The 24035-nt window shown below is 38.3% G+C and overlaps 1 protein-coding gene across 2 annotated transcripts in view; it reads left to right on the top strand.

Annotated features, from left to right (window-relative positions):
* Window positions 1-5964: 5964 nt before the first annotated feature.
* Window positions 5965-24035, top strand: part of ASB4 (ankyrin repeat and SOCS box containing 4) — a 59709-nt gene continuing 41638 nt past the window's right edge. For both annotated transcript variants that reach the window (XR_013356906.1, XM_077856846.1), the window contains exons 1-2: window positions 5965-6227; window positions 16379-16678. Coding sequence is in view for 1 of the 2 variants with exons in the window: in XM_077856846.1 (XP_077712972.1) it covers window positions 6038-6227; window positions 16379-16678 (490 nt within the window). In the remaining variant the exon portion in view is untranslated. The remainder of the gene's footprint in view (window positions 6228-16378; window positions 16679-24035) is intronic.

The raw sequence follows: 24035 nt of genomic DNA, 5'->3' as shown, positions 1-24035 counted from the left end.
AAGTTTAGATTTATTTTTATGGCCAAGAGATGATACTGAAATAGCTCCTGTGGAAAAAAAATAAAGTTCATTCTTTAGGTTAACATTGTAAATTTGTTCCCAAATATTAAATCAATGCTTTTTATTTATTTTAAAATGTTCCTTGTAGCTTTTAGGGCCAAGTCTTGAAGTCTGTCAACCCAAGGAAAGAAAGTATGGAATAGCCTAGGACAAATTGGCCATTGATCAAATTTAAATCCCAGTGATGACTTTTAGAAAGACAATAGTCGTAAAAACCAGGCATTAAGAAAAATAAGGATTTTTCTAGATCACTTTATCTCCTCCTTTTGTATATCGAGGACCATGAACCAAAGAATCCAGGATCATGGAATTTCCTCCACAATGCAAAGGTAACAACTTTTCCACCTATGGAGGGAGGTCAAGCTTGCTGGGGGGAAAAGGAAAAGTTAAAGAGGAAGCAAAATGTCCGTGACTGGACCTTTCTAGCCAGCAAGACTGGACATCTTAAGGGAGAGGAAGTACAGGTTGATTGAGGGATTAGATGCCATATTCTTATCCCTCTTCACACACTTATTATGTGCTTCCAGGGTTGAACCACAGGCAGAGCAGTGGTGAGGACCTAGAAGCAACCAGATATCCCTAAGAGGGTCTAAGGACACAGAGATTAGTGGCCAGTGTCCGGAGGAATGTAGACCCCTTGGAGAATTCCAGCCTTCAGCTTAGGTCTCTGTCCATTCTGGCCCTAAAAGACGACAAGAAGGAGGCTAAGTGAAGCTGCAGATTCCTCATAAAGTGCGAGGGAGTGACAGTGTGCGGGGAGAAAGGGCCTGGAGTTTCCTCTGTATACACTGCATTAACATAGCCAAAAGGCTGCAGTGTTTGAAGACATTAAATTTGGAGACAAATAACCAGGATCATGTGCTCCAATGGTGGGAGCCAGAAATCTGAATATAGTCAGGAATAATTTAGAATAGCCACTCTGCCACTCTGTCATGGAGATCAAGGAGGGTTTCCAGGACAATGAATGAGTCCATCTGAGGTCTCTTCCTCCTCCCATGAGATCATATAAGCAGCCCTCCTACCTCTGACTGATATTCATCTGGTATACACTAGTCTGGTCATACTGATTATTTATGGCCAAAGTCTCTTCTAATTGATACTGGTCGTTAAATATAAGTATTTTGAATATTTTTCCTACACATGAATATGTTCCTACATATCCCATGTTTCCAGAAACCATCTTAGAAGGAAAGTCAGAACTCTCAAAGATAGAGAATTTTATCCATAGTAACTGAGCATTTACCTAAAGAGATTGCTAAAGATTTGAATCGGACTAAACATATTAAGTTGGACTAAAATGAAGTTGTCCTTCCCTTTGCCACTAAGGTGAAGAGCCCGTAAAGGGAGGATCAGATCAATTAGCCAAATATCAACAAACTACATTGTTTCTCTATGAAATTTAGTGAATTTGCAGCTTTGTGACAAATCCTGGTGTACAGGTTGGAGAGGTCTGGGGACTTCCATTTCTACTTAAATCTATTAACAATGCTAAGTCCTATAGAGCAGGGATTTTTTTCAGTTTTGTTCACTGCTGTAGTGCCAGTGCTCAGGATAAGTATTTGGCACATGGTAGGTTCTCGATAAGTATCTGTTGAAGAAATTACAACTATAACATGAAACAAGACTTGCAAAGTGCCTCGTAGGAATCAATTTCAACAAAAGCAGAATGTCCCCTAGTTTTCAGCTCCCACTAGGCTTAGTATGTTCCATTTTAAGCCTCCAAATTTAAGAGGGGCATTCACCAATAAACTAGAGAGGATCCAGAAGAGAACAGGCAGGGCAAGAGAATTCTGAAAACTACCCCAAATAAGGAACAGTTGATACTAGTCAAGGGAAACAATGACTGATGGGATATAAAAATGCAATTTTCAAATATTAGAAATTCATTAAGGATGAGAATGATTGAATGTTCATAATCAGACCCAATGGAAAAAATGCTGGATAGGCAATTTTGGCTCAACAAAGAAAGCACTGACTCCAATTTTTTCCAATAATGGAATGGATTGTTTTGTGAACCATGATGTGAGAATTAAGTATTATCTCGTATTTTCTTTTCCATATTCACTGGTATTTGCTGCCCTTTCCCTTTAACTCATTATATATTCTTGAAAGTAGAATAATATAAAATTTGGAATAGAGGGTTAGATTTAAAACTTTGTTACCATTAAGAATTATGGGGCCTATCCACTGATTGTCCATTATCTCAGTCCCTAAGGTCACAAGGTAGAAAACTCAAATCCTTGACTCTGGAATCTGTACCTCACTCTGACTGATTACCTGATGTCTGTGGCAAAGTGAAATTGTCAATTTTGTAAATGAAGTAAGATTTCATGAAGTTGATGAAGATATAAGAGAACTACCCATGTCACATACAAAACCATTTTCTTTCTTTCTTTTTTTTTTTTTTTTACAAAACCATTTTCTAATGAAGATTCGACAGAGTTATTTCTGTTAATAATTGAGTAAGAACAGTTTTAAAATATGGATTTGAAGTGTTTTGGAGGGAATTGCAGTCACTGAGTTTGAAGGTCATTGGAATATCAAATGATGAAGACAAGCCCTGGCAAAACTGATGAAGCTCTTGAAGACTTTTGTAAATATCATCTTTTTTATATTAGTTTGACAAAAGTCACTCCAAAGGCAAAGGATATTGCTTTACTTTAAAATGAAATTGGATCAGAAAAATGATCTTACCCAGAAAATAGTAAACAATTTGTTTTGTGGTCCTATAAATTATACATAGCTTCTGTCAACTTAAATATTGTTAAATATTAGGTAAAAAAATGTTCCCCGCAATTTTTGCTTCTATTTTTTTTTATTTTTATTTATTTATGATAGTCACAGAGAGAGAGAGAGAGAGAGAGAGAGGCAGAGACACAGGCAGAGGGAGAAGCAGGCTCCATGCACCGGGAGCCCCACGTGGGATTCGATCCCGGGTCTCCAGGATCGCGCCCTGGGCCAAAGGCAGGCTCCAAACCGCTGCGCCACACAGGGATTCCTGCTTCTATTTTTTAAGATGAATTTAAAATGAGCTTTCTTCCCATTTTGTGAAACTTGGACTTCATTTTACATAGATTCCTTTTTGGTGGACTTTTCTAGCAAAAATTATCCTCCAATAATGCAAAAATCTTGGATCTCTTTGTTTCCTCTACTGAGAATTTTTTTTTCCCTTCTTAGTTGTGTCAGAAAGGAGCAAAACATATCAATAATATCAATAAATGCCACATTTCTAGTTGAGTTACCCATATGGAAGGAACAGTGGTGTCTTATTTGCCACAAAGCACCATGCTAAGGACCTTGTAAATAATCAATGAATAATTCTTTACTCATTTATTATTTATTTATTCATTCATGCTAGGCACCAAGGACATAAGAATATTTCAGTTCTTTACTGGAACCTATAATTCCATAGTTATTCTGAGTTAACAACTTATTAATATGTTATACAAAAATACCTTTTTATCATAAATGTAACATATGCTTATTGTAGATGAATTCAGGAATTAAGAAAGAGACCGAGAAAAAATCAAATGTAATCTTACCACTAAGAAATAAAAGCTGATATTTGGAAATAGGTATTTATAGACTTTTTCCCCTGTGTGCATAGTACATGTATTTATACTTTGTATATTATATAAATATATACAAATTATGTAAGTATATATAATTATACAAATTATATAATATATGCAAGTACATATTTGTACATTATATAAATATAGATACTTTAAAATATACTTACACTACACATACTAATTTATAAATTATTGATCTAACAGACATTATTATTTTTTTTTTTATTTATTCATGAGAGACACAGAGAGAGAGGCAGAGACATAGGCAGAGGGAGAAGCAGGCTCCTTGCAGGGAACCTGATGTAGGACTGGATCCCGGGATCCTAGGATCACACCCCGAGCCGAAGGCAGACGCTCGACCACTGAGCCATCCAGGGGTCACTCTTATTATTATTTTTAAAGATTTTATTCATTTACTTGAGGGAGAGCGAAAGCAAGAGCACAGAGAGGAAGAGAGAGAAGCAGACTCTCCACTGAACAGAGAGCTTGATGCAGAGTTCAATTCCAGGGCCCTGAGATCATGACCTGAGCCAAAGGCAGACACTTAACTGACTGAGCCACTCATGCACCCCTCATGGTCATTTTTATTAAGTGTGTAGATACCTAACCATAATGAATGAAGAGTATTCTGTTACATGAATATGTCATAATTTGTTTATCAAATTTTCTACTGTTGGTCATTTAGATTGCTTCCAAGATCTTTTCTGTTATTAATAATGTAATTACTCATACATACACTTTTACTCATTTATCCATCCTTCTTTTCAGGTCTAATATTTTATACTATTTTAAGCTTGAAGATTTAACAATTAAGAACATTAACAAAAAATTTAAACATTAAAAAATGAGTAAACTGAACCTACAGTATTAGAAGTCAAGACAATGGTTGTCATGAGGGTCAGGTTGAGTGTTTCGATTGGAAGGAGGCATAAAAAATGTTGCAAGCCCACATGGGCTAATCTGTGGTTTAATCTGAGGCCAGTTACATGGGGTGTTCACTTTGTAAAAATTCAATGAGTTGTATACTTATGATTTGTCACTTTCCACTTTCTTGTATTTAGGTTGCACATCAGTGAAATAAATTTAAAAATTGTGCCATAATATGTGTCCATGTTTGCATCCTTAAGTAAATTCTAAGAATCAAATACTATTTCATTTTATGTGTTTTTTAACTCATATTGCTAATTATTCTGCAAAAAAATTTGCACCAGTTTTGACTCTTGTCAACACTATATGTGATTTCACTGCATTCAAATTAATACTGACTGTCATCATTTTTCTAATTTTTAATGATTTATAGATTTAAAATTTTATTATTTCTCTTTTTATTTGGAAAATTTTCAAACTTCTAGAAAAACTGAAAGAATATAATGGACAGCCAAAGATCCTTCATTTGGATTTGCCAACTTTCAATTCTTTGCCACATTTGCTTTCTTTCTCTGCCTCTGTTTACCCATACACACATGTACATACACACTTACACATGCACATACATGTATGCATATACATACACATTTATTTTTCCATTTCTGAACTATTCGAAAAGAAGTTTTAGACATCATGACAATTCACCTCTCAGTGTATCACTTAAAAATAAGGATATGTTTCTACATAATCACAATCCCTGTACCATGTAATACATTACCGGTACTTCCATATTATGAAGTAATACCTAGTCGGTATCATATTTCCACAATTACCCTGGTATATAGTCTTTTCTAACTGTTTTTAAATACATTGTTAAATAAAGTTCATTCTCTGATTGCACTTGGCTGTTTTGTCTCTTTTTTCCTAAAACAGTCCTGCCACCATACCCTACCTTGCTTTCTTTCACGGCATTGAAATTCTTCAAGTCTAGGTTACTTGAAAACCTTCTGTTTGTTTTTCAATGTGTACAACTCTGCTTGATTTTGCCAGCTTATGTTACAAAATTATTATAGGCTTTCGGAAGCACATGTATCAGCAACTGTAACAAATTTTCATTTTTGGCTATCTTTAATCAGAGCAGGACGCTGGATCTCCAGTTGGGCACCAGATGTTTTTACTGGGGAGGGGGAGGAAAGCATTAAGAGCTTTTAAATCTTACGCTATTGCTTTGATCATATAAGAAATAATACTGACATTGCTTTCTCCAAAATGTGTCGCAAGGGTCTTCCTTGATACTGACACGATATATTATTCAATGAATCAGTTAGTATAGAACCAGTTTAAAAGACCTGAAAAAGCTGTGACAGCCAAGAAGGATATTTTGAAGTTTGAAATGATCCCTATATAAATAGAACGGATCAGCATAACTTTGGGATAAAATTAGCCGACAGTTTGTGGGCTCTCCAGCATGTGCCTGTTTGCTTGGTGCCGCTCTCCTGATAAATCACAACAAAGCTTCCAGAGGGAGAGGAAGGATGGAAGAAGGCACGGCTACCCCTATTACTAAATCTGCAGCTGCCAAGTTAGTTAAGAAAAATTTTCTTGAGGCTCTAAAGTCAAATGACTTCGGAAAATTGAAGGCCATTTTAATCCAAAGGCAAATAGATGTGGACACAGTGTTTGAAGTTGAAGATGAGAATATGGTTTTGGCATCTTATAAACAAGGTAAAAATTATAGGTGTAATTATAAAATACATAGAAAATGAGTTACTTGTAATGCACAGTGTTGGTCACCCACTCTCAACCTGTAGCTCTTGTGGTTTAAGTATGTATTTTTGAAATATTTCTAATTTGATTTTTTCTCTCTTTTTAGCTAGATGGCATCATGGGTGGCATATATTTGTATTTCTTTCTGTCTTTTCTTTTCTCTTCCTTCTCTTTCCTTGTGCCTGGAATGTGAAATCCTGGACAATCATATTTAGTTAGTGAATTTTGCTTTTATTTCTAACTTTTCTTCTGTCTAAAATGACATAGAATAAAGAAAACATCTCTAGATTACTGCTTAGATCTCATCCAGAAAGTGTGATTGCCTTGGGGGCAGGCTGCTAACTCTCTGCTCATGCAGCCACTTAAAGGTATATCATCTCTGTACTTATCTGGATGAAAAAGAGGATTTTTGCCCCCATTTGGAGGGTTAATGAATGGGTAAAGCTCTGCCTTGGAGCACCGTGATGGTCCTCATCATGTTAATGAATTTTCGGTTCAGGCAAAAAGCCGAAACCAGAAAAACCAAAAAAAGTTAACTTTTTTTGTCCTTGACTATAGTAATAGTTCAAAATTGTTGATATCCTAAATATAAAATGTCTGCCTTTTAAAGAAGTAAGGGCAACAAAAATGAGAACCGGATTTTTTTTTTTTTTTTTTATCAAGGGATTTTCTGGAACCCACTCTCAGGAAATCAGAAATAAATGACAAGAGCGCAGATTCTGATTTTCCCAAATCAGCTAGTTAACGGGGAACTTGAGTAGCGAGGCCATCTGGTGAGCAGACTACAAACAAACACCATGTTCAACATCATTTCTGTTTAAACAAAATAGATGATAAGGTCTCGTGTACAGCATTTGGAGAGAGAGAGAGCGCGCGCAATTCTTTTTTTCATGTTGAAAGTACTTTCCATTCACATATAAATCATCAGCACCATCAGTTTTCAGAGTCTAATGTTAATGGTATACATTTCCGCATTCATTTTCTGTACTCTGGTTGTTAGTTCTGAAGGAAGGATAGAACAGTGGAGGCCAGTTACTGTGTTTATGATTTTTCCTGGAGGGTTTTATCATAAATTGGCATTGCTATTTTGACTGGAAGATAATGAAGAGGTTTGTTTTTTATAAAGTAGTTGATGGGGCTCAGTTAAAAAGAGAAAGCATATACTATATATAAGATTACTTTCACCTTAGGGATTTGTTCAGTGAAAGACTGTCTGAATGCTAAATACATTTTTAAGGTGTTTTTTTAAGCTTATGTTTATGTCAATGAAAATAACTTAGGTCCAAGTCAATGCAATTTATTTGACTCTGAGTTGTAAAGACTGCCTTTTTCCATCTCCTAGGCATGTCAAACTGTGGATCGCCCGAGGTTTTGAGGTTGTGAGAAAGGAAGTTTTAGGGCAGGCTCCGGAGACTAAGGGTGCTGTTTCTCCTGCTTCCAACGGGGTCATCACACCTGAAGCAGAAGAATATGCATTTTTAATCCTTTCTGTCAATATGAGCCAATTCCTACGGTCTTCATAGAGCTAAATATTCATTCACACTAATGGGCGTTTTCATAGTGTTAGGACTCTGGGATGTGACTTTCAACTAGGGAAAGAGAAAATTACACCCTCTGGGAAAGGAAAAGTAGAACTCCATTCTTATACATGCCAGGTGAACGTATGCACAGAAAATAGGATTTGTGGTCGTATTTTCAGGGCTTATATGGGAATTGTGTGTTTGTGTGTGTGCACCTGCTTGTATGTATAGAAAGAAATGCACGTACTCTCTGTTTAATATGAATACAGGTATAAGACTCTATCTCTTCAATCTTCAGCCCAGATGAAAGCCTCACCTTTCTTCAAAGCTTCCTCAATTTTTTTTCACATTTTCACATGTCTTCCAGCCTAATTATCAAACCTTTTAATATTTCAGTCAGAAATAGAAGTGATAAATAGAATCCTAGTTGCTAGCCAAGCAAAGTTGACCTAAGTGGTTATATCAATTTCTTAAGTCACAAAGGAATTCCCAGGGAACAGTGTAGAGCTGAGCAAGCTACACTAGTTAATTAGTTAGGGTTAGTTCCTTTCTGAATAATTCTGAGGAATTTTCTGGGTGGCTTTAGAGGGTATGTGGCTGAATTAAACTTTGTGAGACTTTATTAAATCATAGGAGACTTTTTGGACATTGAATGGTATTGGATTTCTATGTACTAGTTTTTTATTTTTTTAAAGTGCCTTTGAAAGGCTCCACACAGTAAAGCATACAGATCATGTGTACAGCATGATTAATTTTCATAACATAGACAAACCTATATAACCAGCATCCAGATGTGGAGACAGAAGCATTACCTGTTTACTTTTAAAGTGTGAGGACTTCAGGTTTTAGTTATTTTGTGGCTTATTAAGCAAGACAATGTTTAATAGTATAAAAGATACCATGCTACCTTTAAATTTGCTTGTATGATTACTAATATAATCTATATTCAACATTTCATTGTCCTGCAGAAGATCAACAGGGATATAATTAATCTCAAGCCATTTTTACTTCTTTTAGGACATATAGTATTTTTCATAGAATTTCAGAAAGTGACCACATTTTTTTTTCCCTGAATATGGTATGTCTAAGTTAGTATACAAGTCAGTTTATCAGTGTATAATTTTTGGAAGATAATTCAGAACTCTGTCGGCAAGGAAATCAACCTGGGATCTAAACATTGCTTCCTCAAAGCCACAATCCAGTTGGCACAATAATGTAAGCAAACGTAAAATGTGGATTTTGTGAGGAAGGCAGAGCAAAGCATCTGGAAATTCACTTCTGCTTCTTCATCCCACTGAATAGCTTCTCTTCCCCCTGTTGCAGAGGGCTGAATTCCAGAACTCAGGTTCAAGCTGTGTGTCCTAACCAGCCCCGGCACCTAATAATGATTCTTTTTTTTTTTAATTTAATTTATTTATTCATGAGAGACACACACAGAGGGGGGGGGAGGGTGGCAGAGACACAGGCAGAAGGAGAAGCAGGCTCCATGCAGAGAGCCTGATGCGGGACTCGATCCAGGGTCTCCTGGGCTGAAGGCGGCACTAAACTGCTGAGCCACCCAGGCTGCCCCCTAATAATGATTCTTAAAGCTAGACAGCTCTTACTTTATCTTTTGAAGTTATGTTAAACTTCACTACCAAATCTTCGGATAATATCATGTTTTATTAATTGGAAAAAAAAAAAAAAGCCTGTCTCACACTTTGTAAAGCAAGCATCAAAACATGCTGGTTGGCATTTGGGATAACTCCTGGAGGACAGCAAGGACATGTGTCTCTAAAGCAAAACAAGCAAGCAAAATTCCATCTACCAGACGACTGCTTTAAAATGGGAAAGACGTGAAGAAAAGTTAAATACACAAACAGCTTTTTAACTGCCACATGCATTAAGCAGTTGCGAAGTCAAGGATTGTTGATAGGAAATTCACTGTGAGCCAAGTGAACGGCATCCGGGGTGAACGTAGGATCTGTAAGAAACCCCAAAGCTTTCATGTCGGTTCTCACTAGTGATCTCTGTACTGGAAATGTGAACATCCATAAAGTTGTTTCCAACGGTTTTTCCAGCTATAGTTTTGATTCTCTTTCGGATGTGGGAGCCTGGGCACATTAATGATAGAGTCCAAACATCATACTTCTCTCTTGGGTATGAAATTCCTGAGTCAGCAAGGTTAATCAGAGTCCTTTTATTAATCAGTGCAAGGCACTATAAGTACTTCGGTTATGGCCTAAAGCCGCAGGTTCTTTGGTTGGTAGTCATATTTTTAATTAAATTAACCAATGAATGATTTCACAGGAAAACTTTCTGGCAGGTACTCTACTAAGAAACAAGTGTCCTTATATCTTGAAAGCTCTTATTTCCACTGTCTTAATGAATAATCTCCTTGTCACCTCATTTTCCTCTTTGCCAGAAATCTGCTCTCCTGCTGTTCTATTTCCATCCTGAAGTTCTTCGCCCTTCCTGGTTGCTCAAACTTTTTCCCTTTAAATTTTGCATTTCAGGCTGACTCCCCCCCCCCACCCTCTCCTGGGGGAGCTCTGAGATTTATCCTGAAAATATTAGCTATTAAAAGATAGCCAAGTATTGTGCTTTAGTCTATAATCCTTCAGGACTGTGTAAATACATGGACACAGGCAGAGCAAATGTCTGCTAATCCAGCCACAAGCAGTGTGTGTAACCTTTGGCTGTAATAACAGAGGCTTCTCATGTGTGGGGTTCTTTGGACTCAGACAACATTATAGTTGATAACTGTTGCAGAGCCCAGGCTTAGCTGAAAGTTTACCAGAGATGTGTACATCTCTCCAACCACGGAGCAGAATCAATCCCTCTTCCAAAAGATGGCCCGAACACTTCTCTTTACCATATTTCCTGAGCGGAGGACTTTCTATTCAGCTATCCAGGCAGATCACTTTGGTTTCAGAATTAATTAAACACACACACACACACACACACACACACACATAAATACTCTGAGTATCTTTGTTGGGATAAAACTTCTCAAAACCTTTTAGAACTTTTGCCTACAAGTGCTGCTGTTTTGGAAGTGAAATGCGGGCAGTCAGCAGATCTCCCATGGCTGTTTAAGGATTTGGGGAGACCATAGTTTGAGTTAATCTGTCAGTACCAGTTACACAGGTGTGAGCGCTTTATGCTACTTAATCTTATTCTTATTGGCAAAGTAAAGACTTTGTCAAGACCCTCTCTAAATCTCCTGCATGCTGATAATCTATGATGTTATGAAGGGGGAATTTATATAAACAGATTATGTGTCATGGCCTGGGGGAAGGTGAAAAGTAACTGTAGATACTATAAATGCACATGGGCATGGCCTGTATTGTAGAGTCTCTGGGGATTTTTGCCTAGAAGAGGATCCGTAGTCTCCTCTCGTCCTAGTTAAACCCCTTGCTGAAGCAGAGCTCTCTGAGCCATGCTCCCCTCAGACTGCAGACCTGGAGGTAGCAGGGCAGTGTGAGTGGCTGACAGCAGTGGGAGGCAGCGGCTTCCTCACTCTCCCCTCGGGGGCTGTGTTCCCACAGTCCACTCCACCCCTGGCCTTCGTGCCCATCTGAGCATGCCGAGGGCAGCCTGGCTTCTGTAGAGGTGAGTGGAGGGGGGCTCTTTGAAAAACAAATGCTAAGAATTAATCACATTCGAGGTTCTGAAGCCCTGGGACAATCCTGCCCTGGAAAGAAGGAAGAGTGTACAGAATGAATATGCCTGATTAGTTCACTGCAGCTCTGTTATGCTGTGCCTATTGGTGATTATATTTTAGAGGACAAACTCTGATGTCTTGGCATCTCGATATTAACACCAGAATGTTCATAGGTGCTGCCTCACTGTGGTTTCTGAAGATGGCTCTACCTCGGGTTTGGTCCCCAGAGTGGGTAGGTGTGGTGGAAAGGACATGCTTGCTCCTTTCTACACGTGGTACAAAGAGACCTTTGGCTGTAGCCTCATTTTAAGGTGTGAGTAGACAAGGTGGGTCTGGCCATAGCCTCCTTGCTAGGGGCTGCTCCGTTCTCTATAGAGGGCTTCCCTGTTATGCCTGGGGTTGAATTACCCAGAATCAATGTCCCTTCTCCTGCCCGAGCACACACACCACCACCACCACCACCACCACTGGCACCAAAAAGTTCTGCAACCCAGCCTCAAGATACACTTCAGTGGGCCCTGATCCGTATCTGACAGTCTGTCGCCTTCCTATTTCTCTGTTCAGCTTCTTGGGGCAGCAGCGAAGGTGTCTTGTTGCCAACCACCTATGCACATTTCCATCTAGGAGGGGTGAGTTGTAGGCATCAGTTCATTCAGGGGGTCAGCTGAATCCTAGGACCAGGCTGTCCCCGAGGCTGGCTTACTGGTTAATGATTATGACCAAAGGAAGGCTGAGGCAGGGCCCTGAGAGACTGAGGACCACTGATTCGTGGAATGAAAGGGCAGGATAGATTCTCTCTCTAGGTGCTACTGGGAATTTAGGAAGAAGAGAAAACATCCACAAGCAAATGCATTTCCATATCAGAGATGTGGCATATTACAGATGAATTCAGGATCTGCTTTCCTTCCTGTTGATTTGTGAAGCAGGCTTGGCGCTAAAGCCTATTCTGCTTCCACAAAGACAAAGACAGATGGAAGCCCTGCACTGCAGATATCCTGAGTCCATTAGTTTGGACTGAGGCGGGCGACTTATGGCTCTAGCAGGCTGAAAAAGTGGCAGTTTTCTCATCTGGAAAATGAAAGGCTTGGACTGGATAATCTTCCCTCCAGCGCTAGCATTCTGCGTTTTCTTTGATTTTACATCAAAATGGTATTTTCTTAATCAGCTCTCTACTGCTTCCTTTCTTAGATCATTTTTCTTCCCATTGCAGAAGCAGGCATGAGTTTCCAATCAGTTGGTGCACAGAGCTGCCAAATCTTTGCTGCTAATCAGCAGGCAAAACATACTCCAGTTTCCAGATCTGGAACCAGCTTCTTTCCAAGACAGTTAGAAGAGACGGGCTTTGCAAATTGCTTGTTGAGGAAATTTGAGCATTAAAATGACTGATTAAGTATTGGTGTTAATGTGATTCATTCATTATCAAAAGCAAGTTGCGTACCACGTAGCTTGAAAACTCTGCTCAGAACAGAGATTCAATGTACATAGCTAAATAGAAATGTATAAATGGGTAGACATGCATGTAGTGTTAAGCCTAGCTGCTTAAATGCACAGGTGCATGCACACCTACACACACACACACACACACACACACACACACACACTATAGGCAAAGGGTTGATAATTCCATAGCCTAGAGTGTCTGTGATACTATTTGTTTCTGCCAGAGAAAAGTCCATATCAACAGATACCTTCCGTCCTCAATGCCTGGAATCTCCAATTACTGTTTTAGCACTTAGTTCTATTAGTTGAATACAGATTCCTACATAAATTCGGATCGTCTTAAGAGGGTCACACTTCAAAAAAAATCCTCAGTTCATTAGACTTTAGTGTGAATTAACTTTGGATTTCTTTTTGATGGAACTGGAGGGTATTATGCTGAGTGAAATAAGTCAATCGGAGAAGGACAAACATTATATGGTCTCATTCATTTGGGGAATATAAATAATAGTGAAAGGGAATGGAAGGGAAGGGAGAAGAAATGGGTAGGAAATATCAGAAAGGGAGACAGAACATAAAGACTCCTAACTCTGGGAAACAAACTAGGGGTGATGGAAGGGGAGGAGGGTTGGGGGTGGGGGTGAATGGGTGACGGGCACTGAGGGGGGCATTTGACGGGATGAGCACTGGGTGTTATTCTGTATGTTGGCAAATTGAACACAAATAAAAAATAAATTTATATTAAAAAAAACGTTGGATTTCTTTTTAAAGAGGCGATGTAGATAAGGGCAGAGCCGAGAGTGATGGAAAAGTTGAACAGCCTTAGAATTCTGAATGGAAAGGAAAAGGGATTAGAGTATGTGAACATGCGTGTGTTCATGTGTATGTGCGAGTGTGTGTGTGTGTAGCTGGGGAGTGAGCTACAGAAAACCAAACTTCAGGTTGAGTTCATTCATTTCCTCAGGATTTTTAAAAAAGATTTTATTTATTTATTCATGAGAGACACACAGAGAGAGAGGCAGAGACTTAGGTAGAGAGAGAAGGCTCCACGCAGGGAACCTGATGTGAGACTCAATCCCGGGACTCCAGGATCATGCCCTAGGCTGAAGGCAGGCACTCAACTGCTGAGCCACCCAGGCGTCCTGATGACCTCAGGATTAATCAGCATTGTGTACAACCCTGTAATATGGCCTTTTAAGCTAAATCATCTTTCCCCCCTCTGAACAGGCGAATAATAGTTTATTTTAATTTTACTTATTTTGACAAATAGTTACACATGCACAAGGTACTGAATTTCAAAGCTCAAAAGAGACACCAAGGACCTTGTCTCCCAGCTCCCAGTTCTTGGAGACTACCGCTGTAACCAGCTTCTTGTTTGAGGTGTTGATAAATATTTTCACATATGAGAGCATACTATGCACTCTGATCAGCCTGCCCCTGCTTTTCTTGCTTAGTAATATATCTTGCGGGGGATCCCTGGGTGGCTCAGTGGTTTAGCACCTGCCTTCGGCCCGGGCGTGATCCTGGAGTCCTGGGATCGAGTCCCACATCGGGCTCCCTGCGTGGAGCCTGCTTCTCCCTCTGCCTCTCTCTCTCTCTCTCTGTCTCTCATGAATAAATAAAAACTTAAAAAAAAAGTAATATATCTTGAGATTTTCCCCCTATCAGTGGACAAAGAACTGCCCTCTTTTTTATAATGGCTGTATAGTACTCGATTGAATGGATACAGCATTAATTTTTTAAAAGTCTCCTATTGATGAAGATTGAGATTGTTTCCAATCGTTACCCATTAAGAATGGTGCCGTAGTGTAGTGCATGCTCTTGTCCACAGGCCAGGTTATTATAACTCCTGAGAACTTTATACTTGTCACAAAGGATTCAGTGCAGATGGTGTTCTTGCTAGTTGTGCAATACAGTGGCCCTTATAGAGCATTTCACACATGACTGATTATACTTGTAGGATAAATTCCCAGGAGTTGCATGTGTGTAATATTTCTCACTTACATGAGATGATTTTAATACCTGATTACCAGGCCCACTTTTAATGTGGTCATCATCTTTCGAGTGCCCTCCAGATGCTCATCATGGGTGCCCAGAAGTATCACAATATTCTAGATTTATTCTGACCTCATCTAATCAGTAAAGAATACAACTTTTACCCCTCTTGTTTTGGGCAGTGCACTTTTATTAATGTAGCTGAAAATTGTATTAGTTTTTTGGCAGCTCCATCCCACTATTGGCTCCTTTTGAGAATTCTATCAACTCAAATCCCTGGGTCTTTTCTCAAATAAATTACCATGAAACCATATTCCACTTACCTTGTACTTGTATAGTGGAATTTTATAACTTAAAAGCAAACTTCTGACTTACCCACGTTAAAATATATTTTTATATATTTCAGATAATATTTAATATATATTGGAGTCTCGTCTAAGCTGTTGAGTTATCTCTACATCTCCATCTGGTCGTCAAAATTTTATCTTCCTGAACCTATTTTCCATTACCCACTCATAGTGAGCTTAATGCCATGGCTATAGGTATTGACACTGAAAGAATTTTTACAAAGTTATGATTGTTATAGCTTGTGAGACATGTGAGGGAGAGATGGGGAGAGAGAGAATATTTCAAACAACTAATGGGAAAAATTTATCTAAGATTTCAGTTCTAGGAACAGCTAAGCTTCTCCTGAGCAATTAATTTGTGTATAGCTTGTGGGCATAGTTAATTGTGCAATACATCATGTTTTCCTATTTATTTTGGCTGCTAGGAAGTTCAAAGGCAAATTTGCAATGCAGTTCTAGTGTACAATAAATGGTTTATATTTTGTGTACCTATCTTACCCTTGACCACTTTTTATTTTCCAACCATATTTTTTTCCTTTGCCTTTGTTTTCTAGATCCCTAAAAAAAAAAAAATCTTGTATTGTGTAAAATTTCTAAGTTTCCTTAAATTCTTCTTTGGTAAGAGGTATTGTAAAAACCAATAGGCAGGCAAATGAAATCTTGGCATGACAAATTTTTTAAAGACATCAAATACCTTCATACTTCAGATTTACAACAACAGCAACAACTCTAGGGAAAGAGAATTGTGATGGAATAAAAAGCATAATCTTGTAATTAACAGCTTCAGAATCATTCAAAACAATGGTTGGGTGTTAAAACAGTAAGAATCTCATGGAACTCAGCATGTAAAATAAAATGTAATCACATAAATGAAGCTCTCAAATTCAAATACCTTCAAGGGCCAGGAAGATAAAGTAAATAAAAGGACAAGATAATAGAGAACACTAGAAATGAGGGACTCAAGAGTGCCTGTCCCACTCAAATATATCCAAGTATGCTATCACAGTAAACATTTGCAGACTCATCAGTTACTAGTTCAGAATTTGTGAATCACTACCCCCTCCCCAAATTTATAAATGTGACCAAAGTAAAAGTTTGTAAAAATTCTGACAAAACAGAAAAATCCTAGGCCAAGAAATTAAACTTTTTCCTTTTCTTGTTCAGGTTATTGGTTGCCTAGTTATAAATTGAAGTCTTCCTGGGCAACAGGCCTGCACCTGTCTGTCTTGTTTGGTCATGTGGAATGTCTTCTGGTGCTGCTGGACCACAATGCTACAATCAACTGTAGACCCAATGGGAAAACCCCTCTTCATGTGGCTTGTGAAATGGCCAACTTGGATTGTGTTAAGATCCTCTGTGACCATGGAGCAAAGCTCAATTGCTACTCCCTAAGTGGACACACAGCCTTACACTTCTGTACAACTCCTAGCTCCATTCTCTGTGCCAAGCAATTGGTTTGGAGAGGTAAGACTTTCGGGGTGGCCGACGTTGTCATCTACTTGCATACTCATGGTTTTGAAACTTGGTGATCTTTACTTGCTTTACGTAATGTAGTCTACCAATGTAGTCCTATTGGTAGGTCTCATTAGGGGATCCTAAAAACATGTAAGTATATGTATATTTATATAATGATATAAATAAAAGTGTTGGTCCTCAGCGATGACCACATTGGAATCATTATTATTTTCATTGTAGGGGGCTCATTAGTTTACACATTTATTTAACAAATACTTATTTAGCTCTTAGAATGTGTCAGTTAATGTGCTAAGTAACTGAAAAAAATAGTTTCTGTCCTCAAGAAGCTATATTCTAGTAGGGGAGATAAATACTAGCAAAATAAATTCATAAATATATCATAAATTGACAAAGGAGCAAAACAGTGTTATGAAAGAGAATATCAGGAGTGAACTATTGTAAAATATATAAAGACTTCTCTAAACATATGACGTGCAAAGCAGAAATTTTATGAATGAGAGGGAGCTAGCCATTAACAAAGGCACCAAGGGGAAGAGGAGTCTAGGTGTAGAGAATAGCTTGTGCAAACTCTCTAAGGGAGCAAAAAACTGGACTATTCAACACATGGAAGAAGGCTAGTGTGGTCAGAGTATCATGGGTGTGGGGTAGTTGGGAGGGATAAGAGGGTATCCAATTATTGTGTGATTGTGTGTCATCACAAGATGACATTGAATGTGTTAGGTCATATACATCTTGCTGTGGGCCAAGGCATGGGGTTTAGAAATGGAGCCACAGAAAAGTTTTAAGCAAAGCAAGGACATGGTTTCATTTTCACTTAAAATCATTATTCTGAAGTTATGCAGAAATAGGGTTGGAGGAGGCCAGGAATGGAAGCAGGGAGACCAGCAGCAAAGCTATTGCAACAGTGTGGGTGAGAAGGGATGGTGATTTGCATGAAAGGCCAAACTTGAATAGGAAGATTAGAAGATGGGTTTACAGTATATTTTGGAAGCTGAGTTAATGACATTTGGAGATGGATTATAGCTGGATGAGTGGAGAAGGAAAAGAGATTTTCAAGTATCATTGCCAGGTTTCTGGCTTTAGAAAAGTGTGTGGAGACTGATGCCATTTTTTTAAAAAAGATTTATTTATTTGAGAGAGAAAAAGAGAGGGAGCGCACAGAGGGGAGGGGCAGAGGGAGAAGGAGAGAGGTTTTAAGCAGACTCGGTGCTGAGCATTGAGCCAGATGTGGGGTCTACGTCACCACCCTGAGACCAGGGCCTGAGCAGAAACCAGGAGTTCCATGTTTAACTGACTGAGCCATCCAGGTGCCCCATGATGCCATTTTTTAAGACAGAGGGAGTTGAGAAAGAAGCATGTGTGTGGAAAAGATCATTAAATTAGCTTTTAGGGGCACCTGGCTGGCTCAGCCAGTTAGAGGTCTGACTCTTGATTTTGGCTCAGCTCATGATCTCAGTCCTGGGATAAGGAGCCCTGTGGCATCTCCCGCTCAACGGGAGTCTGCTTGTCTCATGCTCTCTCTGCACCTGTCCCTCACCCCCTGCCCTGTGCTCACTCTCTTTATGTCTCTCTCAAATAAATAAATCTTAAGAAATTATTTTTTTCTGTCTGCCTGTCGCCGAAACACAACGTGTCAGCAAGAAATTAATTTTTTTAAAAGTCAGTTTATAGAGGTATAATTCACCCACAGTAAAATTCAGTATTTTTGAGAGAAACACCTAGTCATGAAATCAATCATTACCACAGTCATTTCAAAAGTTCCCTGATCCCCTTTATAGTTAATCCCACACTTTACCCCCCACCTCCAACAACCACTGATCTGTCTTCTGTCCCTATAATTTTGTCTTTTTCAGAATGTCATAAAAATTAAATTATATAATATGTAGCCTCTTGGGTCTGTTTTTTCCTACTTAGCATAATGCATTTGAGATTTATCCATGTGGTGGTTGCACTTATCTGTATATCAGATCTTTGATTGCCAAGTAGTATTCCTTATATAGATGTAACACAATTAAGCTGCTCTCTAGTCGAGGGATATTTGGATTGTTTCTAGTTTCTGGGAATTTTGTAAAAAAGTTGATATAAACATTTGCATACAGATTCTTATGTGGAAATGTTCTCATTTCTCTTGGGTAGATACCCAAGAGTAGGATGATGGGTTGTATGGTAAATTTACAAGAAATTGCTAAACTGTTTTTCATACTAGCTGTACATTTTGCATTCTAACCGGCAATATATGAGTTCAGTTGCTCTCCATCCTTGCCAGAAATTGGTAATGTTAGATTAAAAGAAAAATTTATTTTAGCTATTTTAATAGGTATATAGTAGTATCTCATAATGATTTTAATTAAGATTCCCCTAGTGACCAAGGATGTTGAGTATGTTTTCATGTATTTATTTGCCAGCTGTGTATTTACTTTGGTGAAATACCTGTTCATATCTTTTGCTCCTTCTTTTAAAAAAGGAGTTTTTTGTTTTCTTATTATTGATTTGTAAGAGCTCTTTTCATATTCTGGATACCAGCCCTTTGTCAGAAATATGATTTGCAAATATTTTTATTTATCTTTTGACTTTTCATTCTTCCTACCTTTAGAAGAGTAGAAGTATTTAATTATAACAAATTTAATTTCTCGATTTTTACCTCTTATGGTTTATGCTTTGTGTGTCCGACCTAAGAAATCTTTGACTAACCACAGGAACAAAGATTTTCTCCTATGTGTCCTTCTAGAGGTCTCATAATTTTAGGTCTTACTTTTTGGTCTTTGACTCATTTTGAGTTAATTTTTGTGTATGGTACAAGGTACAGTTTGAGGTTCATATTTTTTATACATAGATAAATTATCTTACATATCCAATTGCTTCAACATCATTTATTAAAAAGACCATTTTTTCACTAGTGAGTTGCCTTCATATCTTTGTCAAAAATCAAATGGCCAGATATGTATGGATCCACTGATATATATATATATATATATATATATATTTTTTTTTTTTTTTTTTTGCTAAAGTTCCACTAACTTGATTCCTGGAACCTTAGATTAAGTTTTAAAACCAGAGTGAGTTTCCCCAGATCAGTTTTAAAGATAAGAAGTTTCAGATCTCTTTGAGACCTCAAAGTGAGTAAGTCAAAGCTGCCCTTGACATAAATGTATGGATTGCTGAAGAGAGCTCTGGACTAAAGCTGTGACTTTAGGAATTGTTGGCCTATAGATGGTATTTGAAGCCAAGGAAATCAATGAAATCACTTGGATAAGAGTGTGGAGAGAGAAAAGAGAAGATAGGACCAAGCCCTGATAAATTCTTACATTTAGATGTTAGCAGGATGGAGAGGGGCCAAGGAGAGTGAAATGGATTGGCAAGTGAAATGAGAGAAAGCCCAAGAGCATTTTTGGCATCATAGGGACTGAGAAAGAGACAGGTTCAAGTAGGAGGAGGTGGTCGGCTGTATCAATAGCTACTGAGAGATTTAATTAGATATTCATTAGCTTAAGTGACAGAGTTATCACTGACAAAAGCAGTTTGGGGAAAATGGTGGGTGTAGAAGTCAGATTAGAATGGTATAAGGTGTGAATGGGAGGTTAAAAACTAGGGATGCTACATAACTGTTCAAAAAAGTCTGGCTACATGTAAGCATGTAAGCATATGAGTAGCATGTAAGCATATGAGTAGCATGATTTCTGAAGGGGGTCAGAGGCATAGGAGAGTACTCTGTACTTGGAAATAAAAGGAAATATTTGCATGCTAAAGGGAATGATTTATAATAATTATAATATTATAACAATTATAATTTATAATTTCAAACCATTGAAAATGCACAAGACGTGATAACTAAAAGGTTCAAATATGAGAGGCTGAGATGCAGTGAATTCTAGAGACTGTGAGATACATCCTCACTTTTTTTTTTAAAGGTTTTTAATTTATTTATTAATGAGAGACACACAGAGAGAGAGACAGGCAGAGACACAGGCAAAGGGAGAAGCAGGTTCCATGCAGGGAGCCTGACTTGGAACCCGATTCCTGGTCTCTGGGATCACACCCTGGGCTGAAGGCAGTGCTAAACTGCTGAGCCACCCAGACTGCCCATACATCCTCATTTTTAACAGATGGGCCAAAGTAAAGGATGGCCTTAAAATGCCAGAGTGTTTATAGATGTGGCAGTGGTAAGATGAGGGAGTTCACATAGCCTTTCTCCCTCAATAATGTATGAGGCAAAGTCATCAGCCAAAAACAAGAGGAGAAAGGTGGAAATTTTGATGAGAGTGGGAAGGTATTGAAAGGTCATTGGGGAAGATTGGGAGAACAAGCTTAAAGATGCCATGGTCTCCTCAACCTGTGAGAAGTCAAGGGGAAAAAAATCAGGCCAGCTTTTTCTCCTTCTTGCCTGCCTTGGGGGGAAAGATCTAGCCCAGAGACACATGGAGAAGGGTAGGTGTCAGTCCAGGCATAGCCACCTATGGGATGTGGCCATCACCACCGTTCACATTTACTTACACATTTATGGTTTTTAGGTTTAGTTGTCAGTTTAATTTTATTTTAACTCATTAATTTAAACTTTTAAGCTTCTTATTTTTAAAATTGTTAGAAAGTTGAGGCACCTGGGTGGCTCAGTCAGTTAAGCGTCTGCCTGCAGCTCCAGTAGTGATCCCAGGGTCTGGGGGATCGAACCCCGCCTCAGGCTCCCTGCTCAGGAGGGAGGAGTTTGCTTCTCCCTCTCACCCTATCTCTCCTATTCCCTCTACCTCTTCCTCTGCTCACTCTCTCTCTCAAATAAATAAATAAAATGTTTAAAAAAATAAAATTGTTAGAAAGTTAAGAAACTATATTTGAAATACATAGTTTCAAAAGTCTAATTATTGACTTTTAGTATTTCTGCCTTTTCTTTCTTTCTTTCTTTCTTTCTTTCTTCTTTCTTTCTTTCTTTCTTCTTTCTTTTTTTTTTTTTTTTGTATTTCTGCCTTTTAATGTGACTTTATCAACCATAGACTGAGAGAGAGCTGCTAAGCCTTTCACTCCTCAGAAGCATAATCAGAGGGAAACTCACTCCCAGAGGACTTGCTTATTGCCTGTCTCCTTTATCCCTATTGACATAGGGAGACTACCCAGAGACGAGAAGGAGTAAAGAGGTAGGGAGAAACCAAGCAAGGCTCTCCGTAGGCTGCCACTAATGAATTAGGCTAATAACAATCAACGAGGAAGAATGGAAGTCCATTAAAGATAAACTTACTCTTAGATCCATAGCATCAAAGGCCAAAGCCATAAAGAAAAGAAAGATGAATTAGAGAAAGCAAAAATATTCAATGTGCGAGTGTGGCAAACAGATCATAAAATAAAAAGGCTGTCATAAAACTGGAAAAAATATTTGAGACTATATGGATAAAGGCCCTCTTTATATCCTTAACATTGAAAGAAATCTTAAAAATTAAGGTAAGGAGATTAACAAGAGAGAAAGAGAGAACAAAGACCAAGAATAGATGTTGGTATTTCAGATTAAAAAAAAAGTATATAAACAACAAATAAAGATAACATGATGATCACCTGCCCTGGTAATCAGTAAAATGTTAAGTAAAATGACGGGGGCTTTTGTTGCTATTTATTACATTAACAGAGATACAAACGATGACAATACATATGTTCGCAAACATAAGCATATACTCTCACACACCCTTGATGGGATGTGACTGGGTACAGTCTGGAGGGCAGTGTCAAAAGCTGGAAAACTTCTGTAACTTGGAAGTTCTGCATGTAGGATTTAGGACTAATTCTGCACCTTTTTTTTTTTTTAAGATTTTATTTTATTTATTCATAGAGACAAAGAGAGGGGCAGAGACACAGGCAGAGGGAGAAGCAGGCACCACACAGAGAGCCGGACGTGGGACTCGATCCCGGGTCTCCAGGATCACGCCCTGGGCTGCAGGCAGCGCTAAACCGCTGCGCCACCGGGGCTGCCCAATTCTGCACCTTTTGACTCAAATGTACTCTCATTTATGTAGGGTCTCCAATTCAAACTCTGGATATTACCTCCAAACAAGATTACACAAGAGATAACTGTTGAGAAAGAAAGATGACATTTATTATGTAACAAAGTTGTGTGTGCAATCTGTAGTAGAACAGAAATTAAGAGATTTTCTCCTCATTCTATGAGTCTTCAAAATGGTGTAGTCATACTGTGTTTTATTTTATGTTTTTGCATCAGAAGCTTTGACTGGTTAAGGAATACATTCAAAATATACAACTAAAAATATGTGCATTGGTATTTTTCATTTTAAATATACTTAGAGCCACAAAACATTGCCTGATTCATTTTTTGCTCTGAGAGTGGTATTACCTCCATGCCATATAGACATTAAAAATTGTGTTGTAAAAAATGCTCATTGAAATGGAACAATTTTTAAAAGAAGTGTATAGGAGAGTATAAACTGCATCAACTTATTTTTCTAAAAATATATGATTACACATATCAGAAAAGAACATCCAAATTATCAGAGTCAAACCTGATATTGGAGCTAATGTTTAGCTCTAGCTAAGCAACTTCAAAAAAAGCAAATTTATTATTTTAGATTCTCATTTCTAGGATAACACGTGTTTTGGAGGTTTTTTTTGTTTTGTTTTAAAGTGCGGTGCCTTGCAAATTTACCAAAATCAAAACAAATTAAAAAAATCAAAACAAATGGTGGATCAGATAAACGGGGAAATTTTCACCCATTTTATGGATGGAGAAATAGAGAGAAGGAAAAAGTAGGAGCTTGAAGTAGGTCTCCAACTCTGGAAACTCTAGAAACAGCAAGCATCCTGCATTCTTTCCTTTGCATTTTTTTATGTCTTAGGCCCCTGGACAGTGCTTGGCACCTAGGAAGTACTCAGTCAACGGTCTGGTCTCAGACTGATCTGGGAATGGCTCCCGGAGCCCTGAGTGCATGGATGGGAACTACTGCTATCTAATAAATGGGCACTGCTACATTCATGGTTAATGAATGAAATGCAGTTGTTGGTCAGTTTCACCCTCTCCATCTCTCAGGGCATAGCTGAGGGATGGATTTTCTCTCTTGGATTATGTTGTAGGCACTTTGAGGAGAAGTCACATGCATCACTTTGTGGCTGGACAGAGGGAATTGAGACAGCACACAGACAAGGAAAGTGAGTCAGGCTAACATTAAACTAGGGACCGGAGAAGTCCATTAGAGGGAAAGCCAATGCCATGGCAACTGAAGACCAATGTAATTTCATTTGCTACTTAATGGACTCTTTGTAGAAAAAAGCGCTCTTTGTGGAAAAGGCTAATTGAGGCCAAAAAATTGCATGCAATTTTCGCTTAAAGGATTTTCCCCTATTTTTTCAATGTTGCAGA

Source organism: Canis aureus, chromosome 18 (assembly GCF_053574225.1).
Source record: "Canis aureus isolate CA01 chromosome 18, VMU_Caureus_v.1.0, whole genome shotgun sequence".
Classification (NCBI taxonomy): Eukaryota; Metazoa; Chordata; class Mammalia; order Carnivora; family Canidae; genus Canis; species Canis aureus.
Note: the sequence above shows the minus strand (reverse complement) of the source record. Positions and strands in the feature narration are given on the sequence as shown.